This window comes from Ursus americanus, chromosome 22, assembly GCF_024610735.1.
Source record: "Ursus americanus isolate L20-20 chromosome 22, mUrsAme1.1.p, whole genome shotgun sequence".
NCBI lineage: Eukaryota > Metazoa > Chordata > Mammalia > Carnivora > Ursidae > Ursus > Ursus americanus.
The window spans coordinates 37,524,779-37,551,338 of NC_142148.1; the positions used below are offsets into that span (position 1 = coordinate 37,524,779).

Consider the following 26,560-nt stretch of genomic DNA (forward strand, 5'->3'; position numbering starts at 1 on the left):
AAATTCTAACCATTGTTGGTAAGCCAACCAAATAAATTCTACTTCAAACTGTCACTTCACCATCTGAACAGCTGTTACTATGTATCTAGAACAGGGTAATATGCTAAAGACTTTTAAACTGTTCACTTGTGCATTTAAAATGTATTTAAAAGCATCGAGTTTGGGGGCGCCTGGGTGGCTCAGTCGTTAAGCATCTGCCTTCGGCTCAGGGTGTGATCCCAGGGTCCTGGGATGGAGCCCCACATCAGACTCCCTGCTCCGCTGGGGGTCTGCTTCTTCCTCTCCCACTCCCCCTGCTTGTGTTCCCTCTCTAGCTGGCTGTCTCTCTGTCTCTCTTTCTCTCTCTCTCTGTCAAATAAATAAATAAATAAATAAATAAATAAATAAATAAATAGAATCTTTTTAAAAAAGCATCTAGTTTTAGCATATTTTTGAAAAAGTCATTTTTTTCAATACTTTGTATATTTTGTTTCCTTCCCTCCTGATTGTCAAGAAGAATGGTTTCTTACTGTCAACTGATGCTTTCATATTTCTAGGCTTATTACATCTCCTCTATCCAACCAATATAATCCAATTAAGCAAATGCATTTTCCTGTTAAGTACCTTTACTCCTACCCACCACACCCTTTCCTGATTTTCATCTCTTACAAACTGTGTCTTTATAAACTAGCTAAGTGGGGCAAATCAGTATGCTTAAGTTTTACAGAAGTACTTCTTTTTCCAGGACAGTCCCATGTGTAGTGGCAGAATGGCTTCAAGATTGTTCAGTGTAGTATTGTGCTAACATAGTCCAGAACTATCCTTGGTTCTGTTGTTGCTATTTTGCTAACCAAAACAAACAAAAAACAGTGAGAAAGTCATGGGAATTGCAAGGCAATGAAGGCGGCTATGCTGGCTTTTCTCTCTCCTTCTCCACCAAGGCATCCAAATCTGATACGCCAAGCTTGGTTCTTATTCCAAACTTGACAAATACACAGGGCTTTATAATGTGGAAAAACACCATGACCAGACAAAGGCTTTTTATAATGAGTTCAAAGCATTGTACACATGTTGAGTAATCATTCCCCACAAATCCCCCTGTACAGTAGGCAAAGAGTAGCACAAAATTAATTATTCTTCCCTACCCCATCCCCCCACGGGATTATACGAGGCTTATACACTATAAAGGGCAGATCAGGGAATATCACTTGAAGCTTTGCAAAGATGTCCTCCATGAATCAGATCACTCGGCTCCAAGCATTCATTAACCACCATGTCCAAAGCAACTGTGATACCCGCTCCTCTTTAAAGGTGAGGGACAAAGCATACAGAGTATGCTAAGCAGTGCTCTGCATGTAACATGAGATCTAAGTACTGAGCTGAAGTACAACCCTTGCGACTACTTTAACAGACTCCAGGACTCATTAGTTCACTCAACAAATATTCATTAAGCCCATAAGTAATGTATCATTTTGGTTTATGCTCAGAAAGCTTACTAGATCAAATGGATTGTGAAACACCATGCTCAGTACAGAACTAAAGTTTGGAGACGGGGGAAAGTGCAGTGGTGAAGAAGCGCAAGTGAACTGGGAATACGCCAGTTACACGTAAATTAGAAAGATTTTAATCAGAAGAGGGATTTAGAGTGTCAAAATTTTACTGTTTCTTGAACGGAGGAAATACACAATGTAAATCTAAAATCATTTCCCACCTAAAAAGCAAGCAACAATATAGTCAGGTAGTGTTTACTTCTAAAGAGAATGACATTTGCAAAGAAAGAAAATGAAGATCAACTCATATTTTTTGAATGTCTATGAAATACCCAATACTCAGCCTGTTGGAAGTAACAAAACATAGCATTACTGATCAAAAAGATCTCTAATTACTATGAGAGAGGTTTTTTAGAATCTGGAAAAGGTACCTGATGATTTGTATTACATAAATGTTAAAAAAAAAAAAACACACACACACAATAATGTCATTTTTTTCCAAAAGAAAAAATGTCTTGCTGGTTTAAAAAAGAGAGAGAGCTAGAAAATTCTGTGTTTTAAATTGAAAAGCTAGTTTAAAAACCCCATAATTACTTACCTGTCCAACTCTCCCTGGGTGTTTCAAGGCCAAGCCTCCACTGGAGACAGCAGCAGCAACGTTCCCCTCATGGTCCACCACTACAGCGCCCACTGTGTCCAAAGTGCCTGAGTCATTCTCCTGGAGAGCAAACGAGCCATGAGCACTCACTAAGCACGAGGTGTCACAATTTGATATGACCACATAGCACTTTTCAGTACAATCAGGACATAATTCGGCAAACTCCTAAAATTATCTATTATCAAGTTGCCGCTAAAATCCTGCTCAAGTCAAAATGTATTTTCTACCAAAAAATCCTGAGCAAAAGGTGTCTTGTTGCTTTTCTCTAATAATAAGCCTAGCATGCCTAAGGGAGAAAGAAAAAATACAATCTAATATAAAATAGCATATCACAGTGTCCCCTTAATCTCCAGTATTAAGTTCATGATTGAAAATCTGTAAGAGGAAAAAATCTATGGCAAAAGTGAACCAATAAATGCTATTAGTATTTTTTAAAATATTATATAGGAAGTTCTAAAAGTAATATATTCAGCACAACAAATGAAGAGAATGGCTGTCATAATCTTGAAGTATACTATGCTATAATTTTCTTTTACAATTCCTTGCTTGTGAGAAATTGATGGCCACCTCCCTTAATATATGGTTGCCAACTATACAGCAGAAAACTGTACATTCCTGGGAGGCATCTTTGCACTTCTGTGTCTTGTCCCAGGTTCCACAAGCTAAAGGCTTTTCACATGTATTGACTACAAGCAGCTGTCTCCTATCTCAAAGATTTCTGGGTCACCTGTGCAGGACAGACAAATCTTACAATCCTGGATAATAGCAGAATTACGGAAAACAGGAAAAAAGTTTCATAAAAAAAAATATCCCTTTGAGTATATTAACAAGGGAGGCTACTGCAGGTCTTTAGGTTAACAGCAGTCATTGCAGTGTTCTTACTCTAGAGTACTGGGTTTTAAACTGCGCCCCAGAACCCAAGACTCCCATCCTCACCCCCACTCCCAAGAATGCATGAAAGAGCCAGGCACAACCCCAGGCTCAACAAGACCAGCTCCTCCTCCTGTGTAGTTTATTGCCCATACTACTGAGCAAGACTTTTGTACTGAGGGATCCCTGGCTCAAAAGTTTTTGAAATGACACACTCAGGCAATCTCCAGAAAAGTCAGTGAGTTCCTAGGGCCTCCTTAGAAGTTGAGTAACATCGAAGGGAGTTCTGAAATAGTGGAGACATAATGCAAGCAAAAGATTTTTACTTCAAGCAAACTGAAAAATCCAGAGGGAGAGTATGCCTCAACAAATATCACATGAAGTCTGTTAGGAGAAGGTACATCTACACACTTACATTTCTTTTGGTTTTTGCTCTAGATTCTAACTCCCCTTAAATATACTGATACACTAAGACATTACTCACTTTAATAGAAAACATGTAGCTGACTGAAATAAGTGCTTTATTCCCCTTCTCCCTTTTAACCACAGACAGGAGAAGTCTAGGCCATATCCCAGAATACCACAGTTCTGCAGGTGGCAGACTGCCTGACTTTCAAGGATAGTTCCCTAACCTGACTGTAAACTGTCTGGCCCACTGATTTTGAACACAGCAGACATGCAGGCATACTTAGTCTTCAGTTAGGAGGACATAAAGGCATGCCGGCACGCCTGGCGTCACAGAAACAAGAAAAACGAGTGATGATACATGCAAGGCCGTTCTAACATCAGGGCCTCAGTTTTCCATCTTCTTTCTCAAAATGCAGTTTCGTGAAAATCCAGAGGATGCCACTACCTTAGGGAAGACTTAAAAGTAACTAGGTTTGCTCATTTGGTACGGAAGAAGTAAAGTTTATCTTCTTTGGTAGGTAAGATAAAGTATAAAAGTAAAGAACTGCATTAGACAGATTTTATTCCAGAAAAAAAAAAAAAAAAAAAAGGATAATCCTAAAGAGAAATGTACTTTAAAAAGGGAACATTTGTTTCATTATTCTAAGAAAAAATTCCTAAATATTTATACCCTTGCAACCTCAAATAGAGAAGTGTCTGTTCCTTGTCCAGATGCCAAGTCTTTTTTTTTTTTTTAAAGATTTTATTTATTTATTCGACAGAGAGAGAGACAGCCAGCGAGAGAGGGAACACAAGCAGGGGGAGTGGGAGAGGAAGAAGCAGGCTCCCAACGGAGGAGCCTGATGTGGGGCTCGATCCCATAACGCCAGGATCACGCCCTGAGCCGAAGGCAGACGCTTAACCGCTGTGCCACCCAGGCGCCCCAGATGCCAAGTCTTATGTCTTCTACAGGAGGCCTTCTCGAACTTTAATATTATACAAATCATCTGAGAATCTGTTAAATGAAGATTCTGATTAAGTAATCTGGCATTGGTCAAGACCCTCCATTTAACAACCTCTCCAGCAATGCTGATGTTGCTGGTCCCCAGACCCTACCTTGAGAAACAAGGTAAGATAGCATCCTGTGGGATTCATTATCAGCCAAACATCTGCTCTACTCATTTTAAGGCAAATAATTTTATGGGCACAAATCTGCTGAAGGAGGAAACTTAAACCACCTAAGACTAACATTATGTCAGCATAAAAGATTTAAGTTCTATCTGGTTCAACATCAACTGGCGGCATATCACCATGATCATACCACAATGAACATACTGTAAAGTATTTTAAAGTATTGATCTCATACTGGTTCTTTTAGAAACAGACAACTCTCATACAAATAAACAGAAACTATAAAATACTTTCCTTGACAACAATAAAGTCAAGAAAGGGTATTCTTCATTAGTTCTTTATTAACTGTGACTGCTGATCCCAAGCATTCTGTAAAACAGAATTTTAACTGAGGGGATACATAATGTATACACAATGATACAAATTACTTATAAAACAATTCTCTTAGGATTTCAATCGGGATATCATAAACTATGAGAACTCTTATTTCTAACCAAACTACTAGAGAAAGATACAAAAATATTATACGTAGATGGATTTACTGTAGCTTGGTTTTTAAAAATGAAAAATCAAGCAAAAAATAGAGAATCCTGTTCCGAATGAAGCTAAATATTCCTAAGGGCTTGCAACACCTGCAAAAATCAGAATTACTTCGTAAATATTCAAGAATTAGTTCACAGATTTCACATACTGAAAGGCAAATTTAAGGATGATGAAGTAATATTTAAGCATTTTTATGAAGTGTAGATAAATTGAGTGAAAGACAAACCCTGGTATTTTGGCCATAATAATTCCACAGAACTCATTTGTACAGAAATGAAATCTTAGAAAGGCTAAAAACCACACAATGACTGTTACTATATAGAGCTACTATTATGCCCTTACACTCCATAAATACTTAAAAGTATATACACCACATAGGTACACATGCACCTACTGTCCTCGACTGAAACATGCTATTTGCATTACTTTTTTGATAAAATTGTGACTAAAGAGCAACTGTATAAACTGTATGGTTCCCCTTATAATAAACACATGTATAAAAAGTTGGCATAGAGATTGCATGTGTTATGAAAAACACTGAAATAAAACTTTCTTCAAGTCACCAATAAACTAGTAATCATGTTGGGCTTAATGTCAAAAATTTTTATTTTTCTCTGCTCCAAATTGGAGATGGCTATTACATAGTTATCATAAAATTAAGTTAAGTAACACATAACTACTTTAAAAGGAATAAATCCCTTAAACAAAGTTTAGGTACTTCCCACCAGAAAATTGTGCCTCTAATCTGTGTTCTAACTCTGAAATCTGCCAAGACACGCCATCTCTCAGTTACTTATGTCATTAACCTGGTCTTTCTTCTACACAGAATTACTCAAATATCAAATAGTTAAAATGCAAGAATAATACCTCAAATATATAAGTGCATCCTGAAACTGGTATATGGTGGAATTAACCTAATACAATAATAAAGACAAATACATTTTTTAAAAGATCCCAAACCTTCTATTCTTAAAAAAACCCTTTATTTTCTTTGTTTAATAAGTATGCATTAAATATCTTTACAGCACTACACAAATTAGCGTCAAACATATCTACAACAGAGAAAAAATTTATATAAAAATTGTTATTTATTCCTTAAATCACCCTAACAAAACTTAACGGAAATATTTTTAGCTCAAAATAAAAATAAAGTGGGTTAACCATGCTTTTAAGGAGTTTTAATATATCTACATTACAACTTTAATTATAAATTCATACCATAACAAAGTTCCAGAGGAATACCTAAAAATTCCAAACCCTCAAAGACAGCAAAGGACAATGTTTTCTAAATGACAGAATACCTAGATAGTGTTCCGAGGCTTGCAACATTCAAGGTAGAAAAAGTCATGGTTTTAATTTTGGCTTTTAAAATAATATTTCAAATAATGAATGAATAATATTTCAAATAATATTTCAAATAATGGGTGTTTTGGTTTCAAAATGGAACAGTTTGAGAGCCTCGGTGTGCATGTTGAGTGAGCACGTGTAAGTCATGGAAGAGACCAGATGAACATACTCAGCTGAAGAGTAAAAACCACAAGGGTAGTTTCACACAGCTTTAAATCATTTTATTCTTATTCATATGCTGTTCAATTAAAATTATTTTATACTTATAATGAACCATTGGTTAAGGAAAGTAAACCTAAGAAATATTGGAGCTGAAATAAAAATTAAAGAAAGAATTTAAGAATGATAAGTCTGACAAAGATAATATTAGCTAGATCACTAAATTGCATTCATCTGATCAAAATACTTAGAGAATAACACCTCAATGACTACAAATATCGGTTTAAAAATATGATGATGAATATATCCAATTTGGCTTCTTATTTTTCTGGAATAAATATTAATCACAACTTTTAAATTCTAAATAGAAAATTTTAAATTCTAAATTAAACATGCATCCAGCAATTAAAACCCTAAGTATTCACCCAAGAGAAACCAAATATATAAAACAAAAGACTTGTCAAAAATGTTCACAGCACTTTTAACTGCAATAGCCAAAACCTGGAAACAACGCAAATGCCTATCAAGAAGGAAATGGGAACACAAATTGTGACATAGGCAACGGGGGAGGATTGCCCAGCAATAAAAAGGAACCATTAATATGTACAACCGCATAAATAATCTTTTAGATGCACTGAGTAAAAGAAGCTGGACACAACAGTATGATCCCATTTATACGAAAGTTTAGAAAAGGTAAAACTACTCTGTGGTGAAAAAGAATCAGAAAAATGGCCGTCTTGGGAGGGGAGCTGGACTATGAAGGGGCATGAGAAAACCCTCTGGAGTAATGGCAATGTTTTATGTTTTGATAGTGGTATGGGCTACATGGCTTTATGCATGTCAAAATTCACCAAATTATATACTTAAGATGTGTGCATTGCACTGTATGTAAGCTTTACCTCTAAAAAAATCAATAGCTGATGTATTTATCTCTAAGTACACAGTACCAAGAATTCGAAACATCAAGTCATGAACAAATTTTCTATTTTTGTCCTAATACTGCAACACATGTATATTTATATAACATTTAATACACATTTGATTACAATTGTTAAGTAGTAAAACACGAAAGAGATGGTAAAAAAAAAAAAAGTACGGGTGAGAAAAAGTCTAACATATGTCCAACTGGGAGCAACAGACAGAATAAAGAAAAGAAAATAATGAAAGAGAAAAAGCTAAAATTTCTCAGAACTGATGAAATATAAGAATCCAGAGCTCCAGAAGCCACAAAGAAAGGAAAGGAGCCAGCTAGAAAGAAAAGATCACCCACAATAGAATGACAGAATTTCCAGAAGCCCAATGAAAGCCAGAAGACCATAGCATATCTTCAAGGTACTCAGAGAAAAGTAACTCTAAACCTACAAGTAGGTGCCCAACAAGATTATCTTTGAGGAACAAAAATAAAATAAAGACATTTGTAAATAAGTAAGTAAAGGGAGTTTGCCAACAAGAGACCTGCACTTAATGAATGCCTGAAGGACCATTTCTTTTAAGACTACAGCCTGACCTCTGCCTATGTCCTCCCTACCACCTACTCACGAGCAGACCTCATCTCCCTTTCTTGGCTCGACTTTATTTTTTTCCATAGCATCTCAACATCTCCTAAACTGTACCATTTATTTAAATTGCCAATCTCCCCCACAAGATTGGAAGCCCCACAAAGGTAGCCCTCTTTGTATGGTTTATTCACTACCATTTGCTAAGCACTGAGAAAAGCACTTCACATCTCTTAGGCATTCAATAAAGATTTGTTGAATGGATGCACCAGTAAACAAGTGAATGATACACTTCAAGAAGAAGGAAAATAATTGCTATGATTTGAATGTTTGTGTCCTTCCAAAATTCATGCTGAAATCCTAGCTGCCAAGGTGATACTACTGGGGGAGGGGGGAGCACTTAAAGAAGGCAGAGCCCTCATGAATGGGCTTAATGCCCAAGAAACTCCCCTGCCCCTTCTGCCACATGAGGTTATAGCACAAAGATAGCCATGTAGGAAGCAGGCCCTCAAAAGACACTAAATCTGCCTGGGTTTTGATGTTGGACTTTCCAGCCTCAAGAACTGGGAGGAACAAATTTCTGTTGCTTATAAGCCACCCGGTCTATGTTATGTTGTTAGAGCAGCCCAAACAGACTTATGACAATAATCCAAGAAGGACAATCAGGCGTGAAAGAAGGAAGCAAATAAAATGGCAAAACTGCATGTAAATCAAAACGAATACTGTCTTTAAAAATAATAATAACATGTTATTAGAATGTCAGGTTGGGTTTTGAAATTTGACTATATGCTATTCATAGGAGATATACCTAAAGCATAAGGATATGGAAAAGTTGAAAGTAAAAGGATGGGGGAAAAAGTGGTATGACAAGCAGGTACCAGTCCAAACAAGGTAGCTATATTAACACCAAGCAAAGTAAGTTTTAAGACAAAAGGTATTAATAGAGATAGAATCTCTACATGATAAATGCTGAAAGTTTAACTTACCAGATATAGAGATATAGTAATTCTAAATTTGCATGTACCAACAAAGAATAGCCTCAAATGTATGTATGTGCAAAAGCACGCCAACAAGGAGAAAGAACAAACCATACCTCATAATGAGATATTTCAATACATTTCCTTCAACACCAGTAAGAAACAGAAGCCCCAAATTGTACATTAAAAAGTGTGACTGCCTAGCTTTCATAGAATTCCATTCCCAGAAATTAGAGGGGAGACATTCTTTTCTCTTTTCTTTTAATTTAAATTTTAATTAGTTAACATACAGTGCAATATTGGTTTCTGGAGTAGGCTTCAGTGATTCATCACTTACATACAACACCCAGTGCTCATCACAAGTGCCCTCTTTAATACCCATCACCCCTCTACCCCATTCCCCACTCACCTCCCTCCATCAACCCTCAGTTTGTTCTCTATTGTTAAAAGAGTCTCCTACGGTTTGTTTCCTTCTCTCCTTTTTTGATTTACCCCCTTCCCGTATGTTCAGCTGTTTTATTTCTTAAATTCCATGAGTCAGATTATATGGTATTTGCCTTTCTCTGACTAACTTATTTCACTTAGCATTATACTCTCTAGCTCCATCCATGTTGTTGCAAATGGCAACATTTCATTTTTTGATGGCTGAGTAGTATTCCATAGTATATACATACCCCCTCCTCTTTATCTATTCATCAGTCAATAGACATTTGGACTCTCTCCATAGTTTGGCTATTGTTGATAATGCTGCTATAAACATTGGGGTGCATGTACCCCTTTGAATCAATATTTTTGTATCCTTTGGGTAAATATCTAGTGGTGCAATTGCTGGACTGTAGGGTAGTTCTATTTTTAACTTTTTGAGGAACCTCGATACTATTCTCCACAGTGGCTACACCAGAGGAAACACTTTCAAATGTAAATAAATATTTATAAAACCTGATCATACACTAAGCCATAATAAGTTACAACAAATTTCAAGAAATAGTATCACATAGAATATGCTCTCTGAATATGATACAATTAAGTTAGGAGTCAATAAAAGTAAACAAATATTGGAAATTAAAAAAGAAAAAATACTTCTAACTTATGAATCAAACAAGAAATATAAATAGAAGCAAAAATACTTAACAATGAATAAAAAACATTACATTTCAAAACTTGGGGGATACAGCAGAAGTGGTACATAGAGAAAAATTTATACCCAAAATATTGATGTTAGAAAAGAACAAAACATGACCTAAGTGTCCAACTAAAGAGGTTAGAGAACAATATTAACACAAAGATAAAGGAGAAAACAAAGATGAAAAATCGATGAAAGAGAAATCAACATTAAATAAATAGATCGAAAAAAAGGCAAAGGTGTTTCTGTGAAAAAACTACTTGTTGAATGAATGAACTGAATAAATTAAATCTGATAGGCCATAATTTTCTCCGTGTGTCACCTAATTCTCAGCAAAGGTCCAGCCCTCCTTCCTTCTCCTCCAAAAAGAGCCCTGGCTCTCTGGAGTAATAGCAGATACTGACACTCCCCTCACTCACACTTTGTCCAGTGCAAAATTGGCTCCCCACACCCGTGCTACCCCCCCTCCCCACCCCACACCAAAATACTGTCCTCCTTCAAGTCCTGACGCCTCAAATAACTCCAGAAAGGATTTCCTTAATCTCTTCCCAACCACACAGGAGGCCCTTGCACCTAAAGGCTCAACCTGAAACAGGAAGTTCTCCCCTCTCTGGGAAGATTCTTTATATGCTGGCTTGTCCTAGGATCTTTTGTGGCTTATCTTGCTCCCCATCCACTTGTATGCTGCAACTACCAAAGTATCACAAATAGTTTTTAACTGACCTTCATCAATAAATCAAACTCCGTGCCCTCTGAAATTGCATCTTGGTCAATATATATGCAAGATCCAAACTCAGCCTATCTAAAGCAGTTTTCCTATTACCTCACATATTTCTCTCTGATTATTTCATATTTAGATCTTCCCTAAATGTAATGCTTTTCCACATCACCCCTGAATAGGTTCTTTCCCCAAAGTATGTCCTTAAACAGCTGCTGTGAAATTTCTACCTGGTCCTCATAATAACCACACATTAAGTCCAGACTCCCTTCTCACGATACAGGAGTGATCTTTATTTCAGGAGGTTTTGCCATGCCCTCTGGCCTACTATTCAAAACAAACTTCTAAGACTCTTACCATCCAACGGTAAGCCTCTCACTTAATCTATGAAGAGATCAGATGTCTTGATATTGGTCACACTCTTCCATTCAATGTTTTTCTTTTGGCAACACTTCTTTACTGCCCTCCCATCCTCTTGGGTCACCTGGCACCAGATCACACTCTTTCATTTTTGACTAACCAATTCACTTTCTCTAACTCCAAATCACTTTCCTAAAAGCTCTACATAAGTAGTACATATACTATACCTTAGCTTTAACTTTGCTTTTTCCACTGGAGAATATCTTAAACTCAGTCATCACCTTCTGGGAAACATGTTCAAGGGAGGAGGGAATCAAGATTATTTGGCAGTTTCATTTCATACAGGCACGTATATCATGGTACTTCAATGACAGAGATAGCACAACATGCTACCAGCATACTCGCTAATAGGCTATGAACTTCATTACCTGGGCAGATTAAAAAACACCCAAATAAATGAACTAAGACCTTGCTAATTAAATAGACAGCAGCAAAGTCTCTTTAATAAGAGCAGGCAACCTTTTTCAATTTACTTGTCCAATTTGGCTCTTTCCAGGAACACCTGGCCGTGGTCTGGACCTCTGGTCTTTCTTTCATTTCAGGGCATACATTTACCTTCTCTGGATAAAATTACACTTTTTCTTTTAAATACCAGAGCTCCACTGGCCTTTGAACTGAGTCTTAAAGCAGTGGGGAATAACAGATAAAGGACTAGAAGGTAACTTGGACAATCTGGAGTCTATTCCAGCTGATGAAACACCATGACAATCAGGATGGGTCCTTTAACCTGGATTTAAACTCAACCCTCTCTAGATTGAATATTTGACACTGACTTTAATAACAAAGTATTAAGTTACTTTATTTGATATGAGATTTTTAAAGTACAGCAATATCTACTTGACTAATTATAAGTATACCCCAAAATATAATTATTAAAAATCATAAATACACTACTAAAGATAAGCATATTAAAAAACAAAAAGGAAAGAAAAAATGCCCATATACTTTTTTCCTTTTATTCTTCAATACCTTAACATTTTATTAGAAAGTAAAGAGAAATCAAGGAATTACAAAGAGTAGGAAAGGAGCTAAGTATATTCTAGAATATAAAATACAATCCAAACTAATTATGATAGTACTATATCCTAGAAATCTTAATGCCATTCAAATTACCCTGAAGAATGTTTTCAGACTCCCAACACTCAAAAGCCTGTGTTTAATGCAAACAGTCACCAGAACAGGCTCCATTCATACATATTTCAAAATATTCTCCTCATTGTTCCTAAGTACAGTTAGTGCAAATAAAAGTAGACAAATGTTCAGGGAGAACTCAGGCTGTGGACTTAATGCCTCTATGGCCTTTTTAACTTTGCTAAATTTTGTGCACAGTTGAATCTGATCAACTGTCATGACCTCAGCAGGGATTACAAACTGCCAAAACCAGCGTTTGCTTTCAACAGCGAAGTGTAATTTTAGTGTTACACATTTTGTTTTTCAAATACCTTAAAATGGAACATGTATCACCAAGTGCTCCACCTTTCTAGATTGTCTCACATATTTAGGCTACCTGGCTGGCCCCCAGAAGCATCTGAATTTGAAACCACCGTCCTACAGAAACTCTGTAGTGCAATCAAGCTTCTCTACCTACAGGCTTCTAAATTTAAGGTTTTCTCTTTCTCTCCACCTAGATACCTAAGTCCTACCCCTTTATCCAAGACCTAGCTTAAATTCTACCTCTTCCATAAAGCCTACAATGAGAAACTTAGCGAGTTTAGAGTGATTTCTCCATCCTACCAATTCCCATGGCCCTCACTGATTGCTTCACTCTCCCAGCACATACTACATGAGTTCCCTTTACTGTTTAAGTCCCCTGGACCAAATATAATGGTCAGGGCCTAGGTCTGTATCCTCTATTTACTTCCTAAAACCTACATAAAAACCTGCATATAAAGGGCACTCAATAAATGTTTGCTGGTGATAATGTTGAAGTCAAAGGTAAAATAGGAACTGGAAAGAAAAACTAAGGATCCAATGAGGCCATGACCTCTGGTGGAAACATCACTCAAAGTCTGTGTACTCAAGGTGACTTGCTGGTGTGAGTTCCACATAACCTCAGGCTATACAAATCAACAGAGCAATGAAAATGGAGCACTGCCTATCCCTTGAGCAAATGACCCAAAAAGACCACAGAAGAGATGGCAATGCTTGCAAAATGAAAATGCTCTCAACACGGGGGGTAGGGAGGGGGGACACGGGACGGGACACAACACACACATAATCACAAGCTTCATAAAGTAAGCTTTCAAGGCAATCCCCATTTCTATTTTGTCACCTGTCCCTTCTGGGAAAATCACGCAACCAAAATAAACAGGAGCTAGAAAATGGGTAGAAATTCTTGTAGTGGTGAGGGTTCATTCTTTTTCCTAGAAAAAAAGACATGATCTAGAAATGCATTTGTAAAACAGGCATTTTACCTGCAACACAGGAAAGGAGCTTGGTCAAGTTTTCTCTAGATGGGCACGCCCCCTAGTGGGCACTTCATGACTCACCTCTATGAAATGGTTGGCAGAGATTGGGGGCTATTTCTAAAATATCATTTCCCCACAATCATTTCCCTCACTTACTTACATAGTATCTTCAGATTTCTACAATATTGAGGAAGTACAGTTATATTATTAGTAATATTTCGGATATCCTCTCTTATTTCATTACATCCCCAGAAACAAGCTCCCTGGTAAACAGCAAAGCACTCTTTTAGACTAATGTATGCTTGAAGCACTTAAATAATAGATTCAAACTTATCTTGAAAGACCATAAAACTTATAATTGAAGAAAATTACATTATGGGTTTTTCTCTCTCAAAATTAATATTAGAATCATCTTTTGTAGATGTTTAAGTTGGTAACGTTAGCTGAGTAAAGGCACTGTGTCTAGGCACTGTGATAAGGATAAAGAACAAATGTTCATGGCTCTGTGAGCCTACCTAATATTATAAAACAACCATACACACCAATCTCAAAATGACAAATGTGTAGATAATTCAACAAGCATTTACTGAATACCTATTATATGCACTAAGTAAGAAGAAAGAAATGTGTTCTGATCTGGGTGGCATTTGAGCGGTTCATTGGAGTAGAGCTGGACATGGATTAGAATTTCCCTTAAGGTCAGGAACACGACAGGGATGCCCACTCTCACTACTTTTGTTCAACATAGTACTAGAAGTCCTAGTCTCAGCGATCAGATAACAAAAAGAAATAAAAGGCATTCAAATTGGCAAAAAAGAAGTCAAACTCTCTCTCTTCGCAGATGACATGATACTTTATGTGGAAAACCCAAAAGACTCCACCCACAAATTACTAGAACTCATAAAGCAATTCAGCAATGTGGCAGGATACAAAATCAATGCACAGAAATCAGTCGCATTTCTATACAATAACAATGTGACTGAAGAAAGAGAAATTAAGGAATCTATTCCATTTACAATAGCACCAAAACGCATAAGATACCTAGGAATAAACCTAACCAAAGAGGTGAAGGATCTATACTCTAGAAACTACAGAACACTTATGAAAGAAATTGAGGAAGAGACAAAGAGATGGAAAAACATTCCATGCTCATGGATCGGAAGAATTAACATAGTTAAAATGTCTGTCCTGCCCAAAGCAATCTACACTTTCAATGCAATCCCTATCAAAATACCATCAACATTTTTCACAGAGATGGAACAATCCTAAAATTTGTATGGAACCAGAAAAGACCCTGAATTGCCAGGGGATCGTTGAAAAAGAAAACCAAAACTGGGGGTATCACAGTGCCTGACTTCAAGCTATATTACAAAGCTGTGATCATCAAGACGGCATGGTATTGGCACAAAAACAGACACATAGATCAGTGGAACAGAAGAGAGACCCCAGAAATGGACCCTCAACTCTATGGTCAACTAATCTTCAACAAATCAGGAAAGAATATCCAATAGAAAAAAGACAGTCTCTTCAATAAATGGTGCTGGGAAAATTGGGCAGCCACATGCAGAAGAATGAAACTGGACCATTCTCTTACACCATACACAAAGATAAACTCAAAATGGATGAAAGACTGGGGCGCCTGGGTGGCACAGCTGTTAAGCGTCTGCCTTCGGCTCAGGGCATGATCCCGGCGTTGTGGGATCAAGCCCCACATCAGGCTCCTCCACTATGAGCCTGCTTCTTCCTCTCCTACTCCCCCTGCTTGTGTTCCCTCTCTAGCTGGCTGTCTCTATCTCTGTCGAATAAATAAATAAAATCTTAAAAAAAAAAATGGATGAAAGACCTAAATGTGAGACAGGAATCCATCAAAATCCTAGAGGAGAACATAGACAGTAACCTCTTTGACACTGGATACAGCAACCTCTTTCAAGATATGTCTATAAAGGCAAGGGAAACAAAAGCAAAAATGAACTTTTGGGACTTCATCAAAATAAAAGGCTTCTGCACAGCAAAGGAAATAGTCAACAAAACTAAGAAGTAATCCATGGAATGGGGGAAGATATTTGCAAATGACATTATGGATAAAGGGCTTGTATCCAAGATCTATAAAGAACTTCTCAAACTCAACACCCAAAAAACAAATAATCCAGTCAAGAAATGGGCAGAAGACATGAGCAGACACTTCTCCAAAGAGGACATACAAATAGCTAACCGACACATGAAAAAATGCCCAACATCACTAGCCATCAGGGAAATACAAATCAAAACCACAATGAGATACCACCTTACATGAGTTACAACAGCAAAAATTAACAAAACAGGAAACAACAAGTGTTGGTGAAGATATGGAGAAAGGGGAACCCTCTTACACTGTTAGTGGGAATGTAAGCCGGTACAGCCACTTTGGAAAACAGTATGGAAGTTCCTCAAGATGTTAAAAATAGAGCTACCCTACGACCCAGCAATTGCACTACTAGGTATTTACCCCAAAGATACAGACATAGTGAAAAGAAGGGGCACATGCACCCCAATGTTCATAGCAGCAATGTCCACAACAGTCAAACTGTGGAAGGAGCTGAGATGCCCTTCAACAGACGAATGGATGAAGAAGATGTGGTTCATATATACAATGGAATATTACTCAGCCATGAGAAAGGATGAATACCCAGCATTTGCATCGACATGGATGGAACTGGAGAGGATTACGCTAAGTGAAATAAGTCAAGCAGAGAAAGACAATTTTCATATGGTTTCACTCATATGTGGAACATAAGGAATAGTGCAGAGGACTACAGGGGAAGGGAGGGAAAACTGAATGGGAAGAAATCAGAGAGGGAGACAAACAATGAGAGACTCTGGACTCCGGGAAACAAACTGAGGGTTAGAGAAGGGAGGCGGTGGAGGAATGGGGTAACTGGGTCATGGGTATTAAGGCTGGCACGTGTGGTGGTGAGCACTGGGTGTTATACGCAACTAATGAATCGTTGACACTACATCAAAAACTAATGATGTACTATATGCTGGCTAATGAATCATAATAATAAAATATAATAATTAAAATTCATTGTAAACCTACCAAAAAACAAAAACAAAACAAAACAAAATGGAATTTCAGTAAGCAGAGAAGTAGCTGGCATTCCATTATTAATTATTACTTATCACATGAAGGAAAAGAGACATAAGCAAAAACACAGACGTGAGAACTTTCAGGAAATTCATGAATAATCAAATGTATTTGGCAAGAGAAAAAGATAACTCCCAAAGACAAATAATAGAAAAGTAGGTTGGGTCCAAGTTTCAAGAGGATTTGTAAAGTCAGGCTAATGAGTTGTGTTTTAACCTACAAATAGTGAAGACTCTATTAAAGTTTCTCCCAGAACAACAAGACCAATGCAAGTATTTTTAAGGAAATGTATCCTGGGATAATATACAGGTTTAAGGAGGAACTAAGTAAGGCTAGAAGCAGGGAAGCCAGTTATGCAGATAATGCAACTGTCCAGCCATCAAGGATGAAAATTTACAGACTTGATGGTGGTAATAATACCAAAAAACAAACAAAACAAGCAAAAAACAAAAACAAAAAGTATTCATTAAACAAATGTTTATTGAGCACTTATTATATGCCAAGCTGAGAAACCATAGTAATTAAAACAGATGCCTGTGGACAATGACAATGAGCTGGAGACAAACTCTGAAGCACAGAGAAGGGAGTAAGGAGCTCTAGTCCACCTGGAGGAAAGCTAAATGAGTGACAGTGCACATGAAGTCATTAACTGGACACAATTATGTAATTCCTAACTCTTCTAGAATGTTTTGTGTTCATTTAAACAATGATTACTAAGCAGGTGTTTTTCTAGGCCCACTCTGACGTAATTATGCAGAACAAAGCAATAATTCTCAAATGCTGGCCCAATAACTTACCCATCCCTACAGATTTTGATTCAGTATATTGAGAGTAGAGTCTAAGAATCTACAGTTGTAAAATTCCCCAGATGAATCTAATGGTCTGCCAGGTTTAGGATACACTAGAGAAAAGAATGTTTTGATGAGAGGATCCAGAAAATGGGTTTGGTCAAACTCCACAGTGCTACTGAAAATAGATCAGAGAATTATCAAGCTGGAAAGAACCATGGTAATCACCTGGTCCAGCTGAGAAAACTAAGTCTAGAGAGGCTCCATGTTTGCCCAAGGTCTCTGGACTAGTCAATGGCAGACTTAGATGAGACCTCATGGTCCACTATGCCCCACCTCCTCACCTGCCCTTCTCCCTCAATTCCTCAAGTAATCCCAGCCTCAGATCTTGAATTCTAAATGGTTCCTGACATCTATTTACCAAAATCTATGAGACTGATTGGAGAAAAGGTAGCCCAATCAAGACTTTAAAACCTCAAAGATAGTTCTCCCTCAACCTAATTAAGCACTGGTTCTTGTCTTCTGACCCTAAAACACCCCTGTTATTACTCTGTGTGTGCACACTTGTATACACAAACTTGTCTTTTTACATACTGATTTATTCTGGTATTATTAGCTGTACATGTGTCAGCATCACTACATCTGTAATGGGCCAACTCAGGTCCTTATTGCCTGGTGATATCAAACGAGGACATATTTAAAAGATTTGACTTAGAATCTGATGCTCTTAACACGATGGTCTGAGTCAGTTCCTAGATAGGAAGGCTTCTCTCTGTAGCCCCAATGAAATTCCATTCACTGGCGGTTTTTCCTGTTAGGAAAGCTACGGTATGGTGATTTCTACATTATACACAACATCACCGGGGACTATTCCAGTGATAATGAAGGAATGCTCATATTTTCTCCACTAATTCTGTTAAATACTAAAATTAAAAGGAGACTCTACAAAACTGTTGAATACTAAAAACTGAGGGAGAATTTATAAGGCTGACAATATCTGATGCCATCTTACAAGTCCCCTAAAAAACCACGGGTTACTTTCATTACAAAATAAAAGCAGCAGTTAAGATTTCTTAACAATGACTTCTTGCTTCAATCTTATCTCTTACAACTTAAGACTCAGTATAGGTTTAAGGCATAGCTTGGCATGGGTTCAAGGAAGACTTGGGGAGAAACTGAACCTACTAGCTATTGAATCATTATGTGAGAACTAAGAAGCTTTTCCTGACACAGGGGAAAAAAAACAAAAAAACACTGCAATTGTCCAGCTATCAAGGGTTGAAAGTTCTAAATTTAAATAATTGATGAATTGACACAAATTACAAGAAATCACACATATTTAAAGAAATCACAGATATTTAAAGAATTCCTATCAAGTTATATTGCAAAGGAATGATGATCACCAGGCTCCATAACCTACATAAATGCATGTGGTTATGGTAAGTAATTAAATGTAATATATATTTTAGAGGGAGGGGAGAGGGCAGAGGGAAAGGGAGAGAAAGAATCTTAAGGAGGCTTCAAGCCCAGTGCAGAGCCAACATCGGGCTCAATCTCACAACCCTGAGATGTTGACCTAAGCTGAAATCAAAAGTCAGATGTTTAACTGACTAAGCTACCCAAGTGCCCCAAATGTAATATGTTTAATTAAGTTGTTGGTGTACCTGATTTATATGTAAATTCTATAGGCTTATTCAGTAATCAAGATAGGTAATGCAAATGTAATTTTTAATATTTAATTTATAACTCAAAGTAATTACTTAACAGCACGAATTTTCAGTTTTATGAAAATCTTAAATATATAAACTACATTTCTTCATGTAAAGAGAATTCAAAGAAGTTTCTTCTGTTTACTCATATCTGCATTAACCATCTTCTTGAGAAACACAACAAAATTCCAGATCAAGTAAATTTCTATAAAAGACTAATTACTCCTTTCCCTGTACACATTACAGACAGACATGTACACAAGTACAAATACAACAATCTGAAGAAAACATGTTTTTTGTGCATTTATTTTCTTTGATCTTAACCTACCTCTCACCCAAAAAATATAGTGATTTAGTATGATACAGTTAAGCGTTTACATAATAATTTCAAGATGGTGGATAAAAGAGAAAAATGTTACCCACAATATACTTCAAAAGAATAGAATATATTTATATGAAGCACACAAAGCAAGGCCCAACATTTCCTTTCTGAAACATGTGGCCAATTTGATGTCCCTATGTGGTGGCTAAAGAACACAAAATTAAAAGTTGTAGCATCTCTTTAGAGTGGTTTTGAACACACAACATTGTATAAAGCATTGTAAAATTTTCTCAACTTGTTCATTAGAAATAAAGAATGAAAGATATTCACAAAATGGAAAAAGGTCTAATTATCTTTCATTCCACTATCCTACGCAAGTACTGCTTTACCTAAAAACCAATGAAATTAATTGAAAACTTAAATTACTTTGTAAAAGTGGTGGGAGGAGGCAAAGAATTCTATGTACATTCAACTGTAAAATCTGTTATTAAAGAAAAAGACATGGAAACTATTCCAACAATATGCTTGTGAAAAATGAAGAGGAAGAAAAAAAAGGCTTGAAACATCAAATATATTGAGATCAAACAATACCCCCAACCTCTTTTAATACTCAAAGAATAACAGAGTCCCTTCTAGTAATATCCAGGGCTAACTGTTTGAAACTGATATTTATGAAATCTAGATTATGGTGTACATTGAGTCTGTTTGTTTTCCTAATGTGAGCATCTCCTCTCTGTAGCAACTCAGTCAGTCCTATGGCGTGAGTCAAGAATAGCAACTGGCCAATGAGCTAACCACTTCATTCCAAAAGCAAGGTTTCCTTTCTCAAATATGATAAAGATTAATACTAACACAATTACCTTTTTCTTTTTGTATCAAAACAAAGGAAAAAAATAAATTTAAAACATGTCATCACTTCATCACACATATCACAAGAATTACTGATACATACTCTAACAATGAGAGTTCATGACAATACTGTCAGGGGAGATCCAGATGCCAATTTGCAGGAATTAGAAAGGACAGAAAAGCATGCTAAAAGCCACCGTGAATATGTGATCAGCACAACTCATGCCGAAGGAACCTCCACAGGACAAACAGTTCAGGTTCTCTGACAGAAACACAGCCCTCACTTTGCCTAGTTACGATATTTACCAATCTCAGTTACCACAGTTTAAACAGTAGCAGTCGCTCAACAGCATGGTTCAAATTTCAGTTACCATGGTATATTAACTATACGAATATAGTCATGAATAAGTTGCATGAAGTACAGATTTCATTGCTAGCTCTTCAGTTCACAGATCACTATGTAAACATCAGAGGCTCATCGTGATCAGTAACCAATCGTGGCGCTTCCTTCAAAGTCTGTCAGTGATGGGTCACCGTGCACAGGCAGCAAAGTGTGTAGCCATGCTGCCTCCTTGTCTCCTAGTGATAAATCCATATGTCATTTTACCAAAAAATGATAATCAAAAGAGGGAACTGGCCAACAAAGATGAAAGTGAAGCAAAGAAACAAAAAGTGATAATGTTGGAAGTAAAATTCTAATCAAAAATAAATGAAGTTATGAAGAAACAGCTGGAAGTGGGAATGTTTGAGACTGACACCATTCAAGATACTTTAGATCTACAGTCAGAGGAACTTAGTGAACACAAATTTGTTAACGTAAATAAGGAATGTGACTGTGATAAAAAGGACAAAGATGTCCCAGAGGAAGTGATGTTGGCAAAAAAAAAAAAACAAGGAAAAAAAAACGATATTAGAGCGACTCTAAGAGAAAGACAAATACATATGATTTCACTTCCTTGTGGAATATAAAAAACAAAACAAGTAAATAACAACAACAAAACAAAGCCAAACTCATAAATACAGAAAACAAACTGGTAGTTGCCAGATGGAAGAGGGGTGGGAGGTGGGCAAAATAGGTGAAAGGGATTAAGAGGTACAAACTTCCAGTTATAAAATAAGTAGGTCATGGAAATGAAAAGTACAGCATAGGAAACATAATCAACAATATTGCAATAATGTTGTATGATGACAGTTGGTGACTACACTTATCATGAACACTGAGTAATGCACAGTTGTACAACCTGAAACTAATATAATATTGTATGTCAGCTATAACTCAATAAATAAAGAATAAATAAATAAATAAATAAATAAATAAATAAATAAATAAATAAACTGAGGGCGCCTGGGTAGCGCAGTCGTTAAGCGTTTGCCTTCGGCTCAGGGCGTGATCCCGGCGTTCCGGGATTGAGTCCCACATCGGGCTCCTCCGCTAGGAGCCTGCTTCTTCCTCTCCCACTCCCCTGCTGTGTTCCCTCTCTCGCTGGCTGTCTCTCTGTCACATAAATAAATAAAATCTTTAAAAAGAAAAAAAAAGAAATAAACTGAACTTGAAGGAGAAAGAAGGGAGGGAGGCAGGAAGGAAAAAAAAACTCTTAGAGATATTTTACAACACGGGAAGAGCAAAGGATAAAATGTTGAAAGCTGTGAGAGACTATGGACTCTTGAGAAACAAACTGAGGGCTTCAGAGGGGGGTGGGGTGGGGGAATGGGAGAGACTGGTGATGGGTAGTAAGGAGGGCATGTATTGCATGGTGCACTGGGTGTTATACGCAACTAATGAATCATCGAACTTTACATCAGAAACCAGGAATGTACTGTATGGTGACTAACATAATATAATAAAAAAACACTAAAAGAAAAAAAAATGTTGAAAACTGGTCTAAAATTAAAAAGGAGTTCGACAATTCACCTTGACATAAAAAGATGCTCTCCATATTATAAGTAACATAACAAGAATGGAAGTGCCATTCAAACTACTCTTGATAAGTTTTTTTTTTAACACAAACAAAACACTAATTCTTACTGCATCTAATGTTTCAAATTAACATACTAAATAAATATTAGTTTTACTTTTATCATTTTTCTATACATTTATAACCAACAGTAAAAGTTTTTAATGTTTTGACAAAAATGTTTAAAGGTCATGGAACAAGTGTAATTTTTTGTCATTAAGACCCCTTCACACATTTCCAGCACGCACATTTTTATGGTCCAGCACTATCATGCAAAATATGGACTGTCTATATGCCATAAGGGAAAGAAGTGGGTAAAAGAAAAATCTAGAAGAGCTGGGTCCACCAAGAGAGGGGAGTGGAACAGAGTAAACAATTTTTATTTTTATATTATATATACAGCACTACAGTTAAATAGTAAATGTTTCCTTCTCCAGCATGTCTTCCCTCCAAGTCATGAAAAATAAACAAGGTTGAAACAGAGAGGCCACTTACCAAGAAAAGACAATACAAGGAATTTATATTCTTTGTGTTTTAAAATTGTATCTTATTATCTATATATCCTGAAAAGTCAAGACAAAATGTGTTTTTATTTGATTTATGTGTAGATTAGCTTCTTAACCCACTATCGGTTTATAGTAATAAGGGACATGTTAACTGTGGGAAAGGAAATGATAAATCACACTATATGCTATAAATTGCCTACCTAACAATCACTCTCCTCCCCCTCCTTTGACAACAAAACCACTACTTTGGGAAGACAATGTGTCCAGCATTAAGACATGCACTATATAAGTCATTAGGATAACCCACTCAACTTTCTAAGCTCTCTTGTAGCCAACAATAGCCAAGTGATGAATTGTGCCCCTTCTCTACTACTCCCCAAAAATAACTAAAGGAAGTCTATAGGGAGACTCTGGAAAACTTTCGCATCCCAGATTTAAAAAGTAACAGATACATCTGGCAATAGTCTCTCCACCCCCATCATCTCGCTTCTTCTCACCTTGAATGCAGATGTGACATCCAAAATTGTAGGAGCCATATTACATCCATAAGGCAAAAGGCATGAGAGAAAGGCCCAAGAGAATCCCAGATATGTTGGCTCCAGCATCATTGGAAACCTAAGCTAACGCCAGCAACCAACCACCTCCAAACTTTTTATTATATGGCAGCAGGCCAGGGAGAAGGAAGACAAATATGCATATCCTAACCACAATCAGGTTTTCTATTGTTTGCCGCCAAAAACATTAACCATTCTTACTTTAAACTAAGTCAAATGTAAATGTAAATGATCAAAGACTGAGGAAAATAAAAACACTACAATTTAGTGAGATAGCAAGCTATTAAATATTTCTCTTGCCTTAATTTTTATTTCTGTTAGTATTGTGGTAATGGTACAATCAATTACTTTTTTAAAGAAAAACAAGAAATATCAATGCAACAAAAATTTCTAATTGATTTATTTTCAGGATTAAAAATATTGACTTATTCTACCATATACTCTTCAAGATAATGTTTATCTCCTTCAACAGAGTAACAAAAAATATCAACATTAGGAAAGCTACCAAACACTCTATTCTTTTTATTATATTTATATAACCAACTAACATATTATATTATATAGCTGCAACAAACAGTAGTCCTGGACCTCAATCAATGCTGGCTAACCAAAACTATGCTGAAACTACGCACACAGGATAAGGAGAAATAAACTAATACAGGCTGATTTAGAAAATAGATATTTGTCCTTTCCTGTCATATCTCTTTTAAAAAATACTATACTTCCTCTTAAAAATTATAATTTTCTGCCCCCCTGCTCATTATCTGGTGGTCTTTTCTTTCTGTGAGCATGTTCCATTATCTTTACTATTGAGATAAGGCGTACCAAGGTTATGCAGCAAACATCTAGAAAACAAAGCCTCCGGCCAGCATCTTTCTTTAATGGCAGGGGCTTAGGTCCCAGTCATTTTTGTAGGCCAGTGTCGAACACAGAGCTTTAGGGTATTAAAGTTCATATACTCTGAATATTAAAAATATTTTCCTGTCATTTAAGATATCTAAAATATTCTATTGGAATCATGCCTGAATTCAACCTCTCCATCTACCACTACCTACCCTCCCTTATTAGCTCCCTTCTCCATTACAAGCCTCTACCCAGGGTAACTAATTTGGGCAGCAGTTTTCTTTCCCTTCCTCCCTTCCTTTTTCTTGGCTAAGTGATTTTAAGGATGAAAGTCACAATGGCAAAGACTACTGTGTCCGACTAAGTCAATGACGGCCACAAAGCACTTAAACATCTACTATCACTTTTGTTCCCCATAACAGCCCTGCCATGGAAGAATATCACAATTTTCATTTAAAGATAAGAAAACTGAGCCTTTGGGCACCTGGGTGGCTCAGTGGGTTAAGCATCTGCCTTCGGCTCAGGTCAAGATCCCAGGGTCCCAGGATGGAGTCCCCCATCAGGCTCCCCGCTGAGTGGGGAACCTGTTTCTCCCTCGGACCATCCTCCCTCTCATGCTTTCTCTGTCTCTCAAATAATTAAATAAATAAAATCTTGAAAGAAAGAAAGAAAGAAAGAAAGAAAGAAAGAAAGAAAGAAAGAAAGAAAGAAAGAAAGAAAAGAAAGAAAGAAATGAAGAAAAAAAGAGAAAAAGAGAAAAAAGAGAAAAGAAAATCAAGTCTTTGTATGTTAAATTACTCATTGAATTCATAGACCATAACTGACAATGGTAGAGTCTCTTGACCTCAGATCTCTCTCTCTCACTACTCCAGGGCAAAACTTCTCAAAAGAGTTATTTGTACCCTTGTTCTCCCTCCTTAACCCCTGCCGCACTGGTCCACAATCCACTATGTCACAGAAACTGTCCTTATCTAGGCTCACAGTCTCCAGTTGCTAAATCCAACGGTCAGTCCTCTGTCCTCTTAGCAGCGTTCCAACCAAGTGATGACTGACTTTGAACTGCTCCTCTCTTAGTTTCCTAGACGCTCTCCTGGTGATAATCTATCTCACTCACTGCATTTTCTTTCTCCTTTGTTGGATTTTTCTCTTCCCAACTTATACATGTTGAACTGGTCCAGGGTTCAATTTTCAGACCCCTATCTTCTCTCACTCCTACATGAGCTCATCTAGCCACATGTATTTATATTCCTTTTGATGCCAATAATTTCCAAGTGGGAATCTCCCTTCTGATCTGTCCAAAGCTTCAGATGCATATAACCCAACTCCATAGTTAATCTTTCCTCCTGCTTTATCAAGCTTTTTATTGAAAATCCTCCTAACCAGTATGGTGAGTGGTTGGTTAAATTTTTCAAAAGTTGAATATTCTCTGGGTAAAGTGAAGAATCATTCAAAAACAAGTACACATAACTTAAACATTTTTTTATTTAAAACACAAAGGTTCATTCATTAGCCAATCTTTAAGACTAAAGCCTCTTCTTTGAATGCAGGCCCACAACTAAACGTTCCAGATCATCTTTCTTACATAAACTATAATATGCTGAATTGTCCTATGATTTCAAGTTTCATTTTATCTAAAATAGAACAGGAACATAAAGACACTAACAACACATCCAGAATGCTTTTAGATTCTTATTATTTTTCTCAATCTTTTACAGCTGGCTTGCCTATACTTAATTCCATGGCAATTTTTTATGAACCAAATCTATTTTTTCAAGTTAGCTCTCAAACAACAGTCATAGTTTTCAAACCCACAACTCTCTTTTTAAACTCAGTGTTCATCAGTTTACAAGACACTTGATTAATTATGTAATGACAATGATAAAAACAAGCATAATGGGGCTCTTGGTGGCATATAATTCAACTGAAAGGAGCACAGGAGCATGGTACACTAAAAGATGGTCTATTAGCTTTAGGGTGTTAAGGGTGCTGTTGGTATCAGGTAATATGTCTTATGGTGAAAATGGAAAGTATTCTTAATCTGAGTCCATTAAGGGGAAATGGGTCAAATTTCCACTTCCCACCTCTATCACCATGAAGTCATACATCCTCCAGCCCTCCTCACCTCAGTAAATAGCAATACTCAGTCACTGAAGCTAAAACCTTTCATTCTTCTCTCTTCCTTACCAATATCTAAGGCAGCAATA

General features: G+C 36.8%; 1 protein-coding gene across 3 annotated transcripts in view; it reads right to left on the reverse strand.

The window, feature by feature from the left end:
• TASP1 (taspase 1) overlaps positions 1-26,560 on the reverse strand; it is a 253,304-nt gene that overhangs the window by 148,114 nt on the left and 78,630 nt on the right. For all 3 annotated transcript variants that reach the window (XR_006781747.2, XM_045809190.2, XM_045809201.2), the window contains one exon: positions 2,068-2,187. Coding sequence is in view for 2 of the 3 variants with exons in the window: in XM_045809190.2 (XP_045665146.1) it covers positions 2,068-2,187 (120 nt within the window). In the remaining variant the exon portion in view is untranslated. The remainder of the gene's footprint in view (positions 1-2,067; positions 2,188-26,560) is intronic.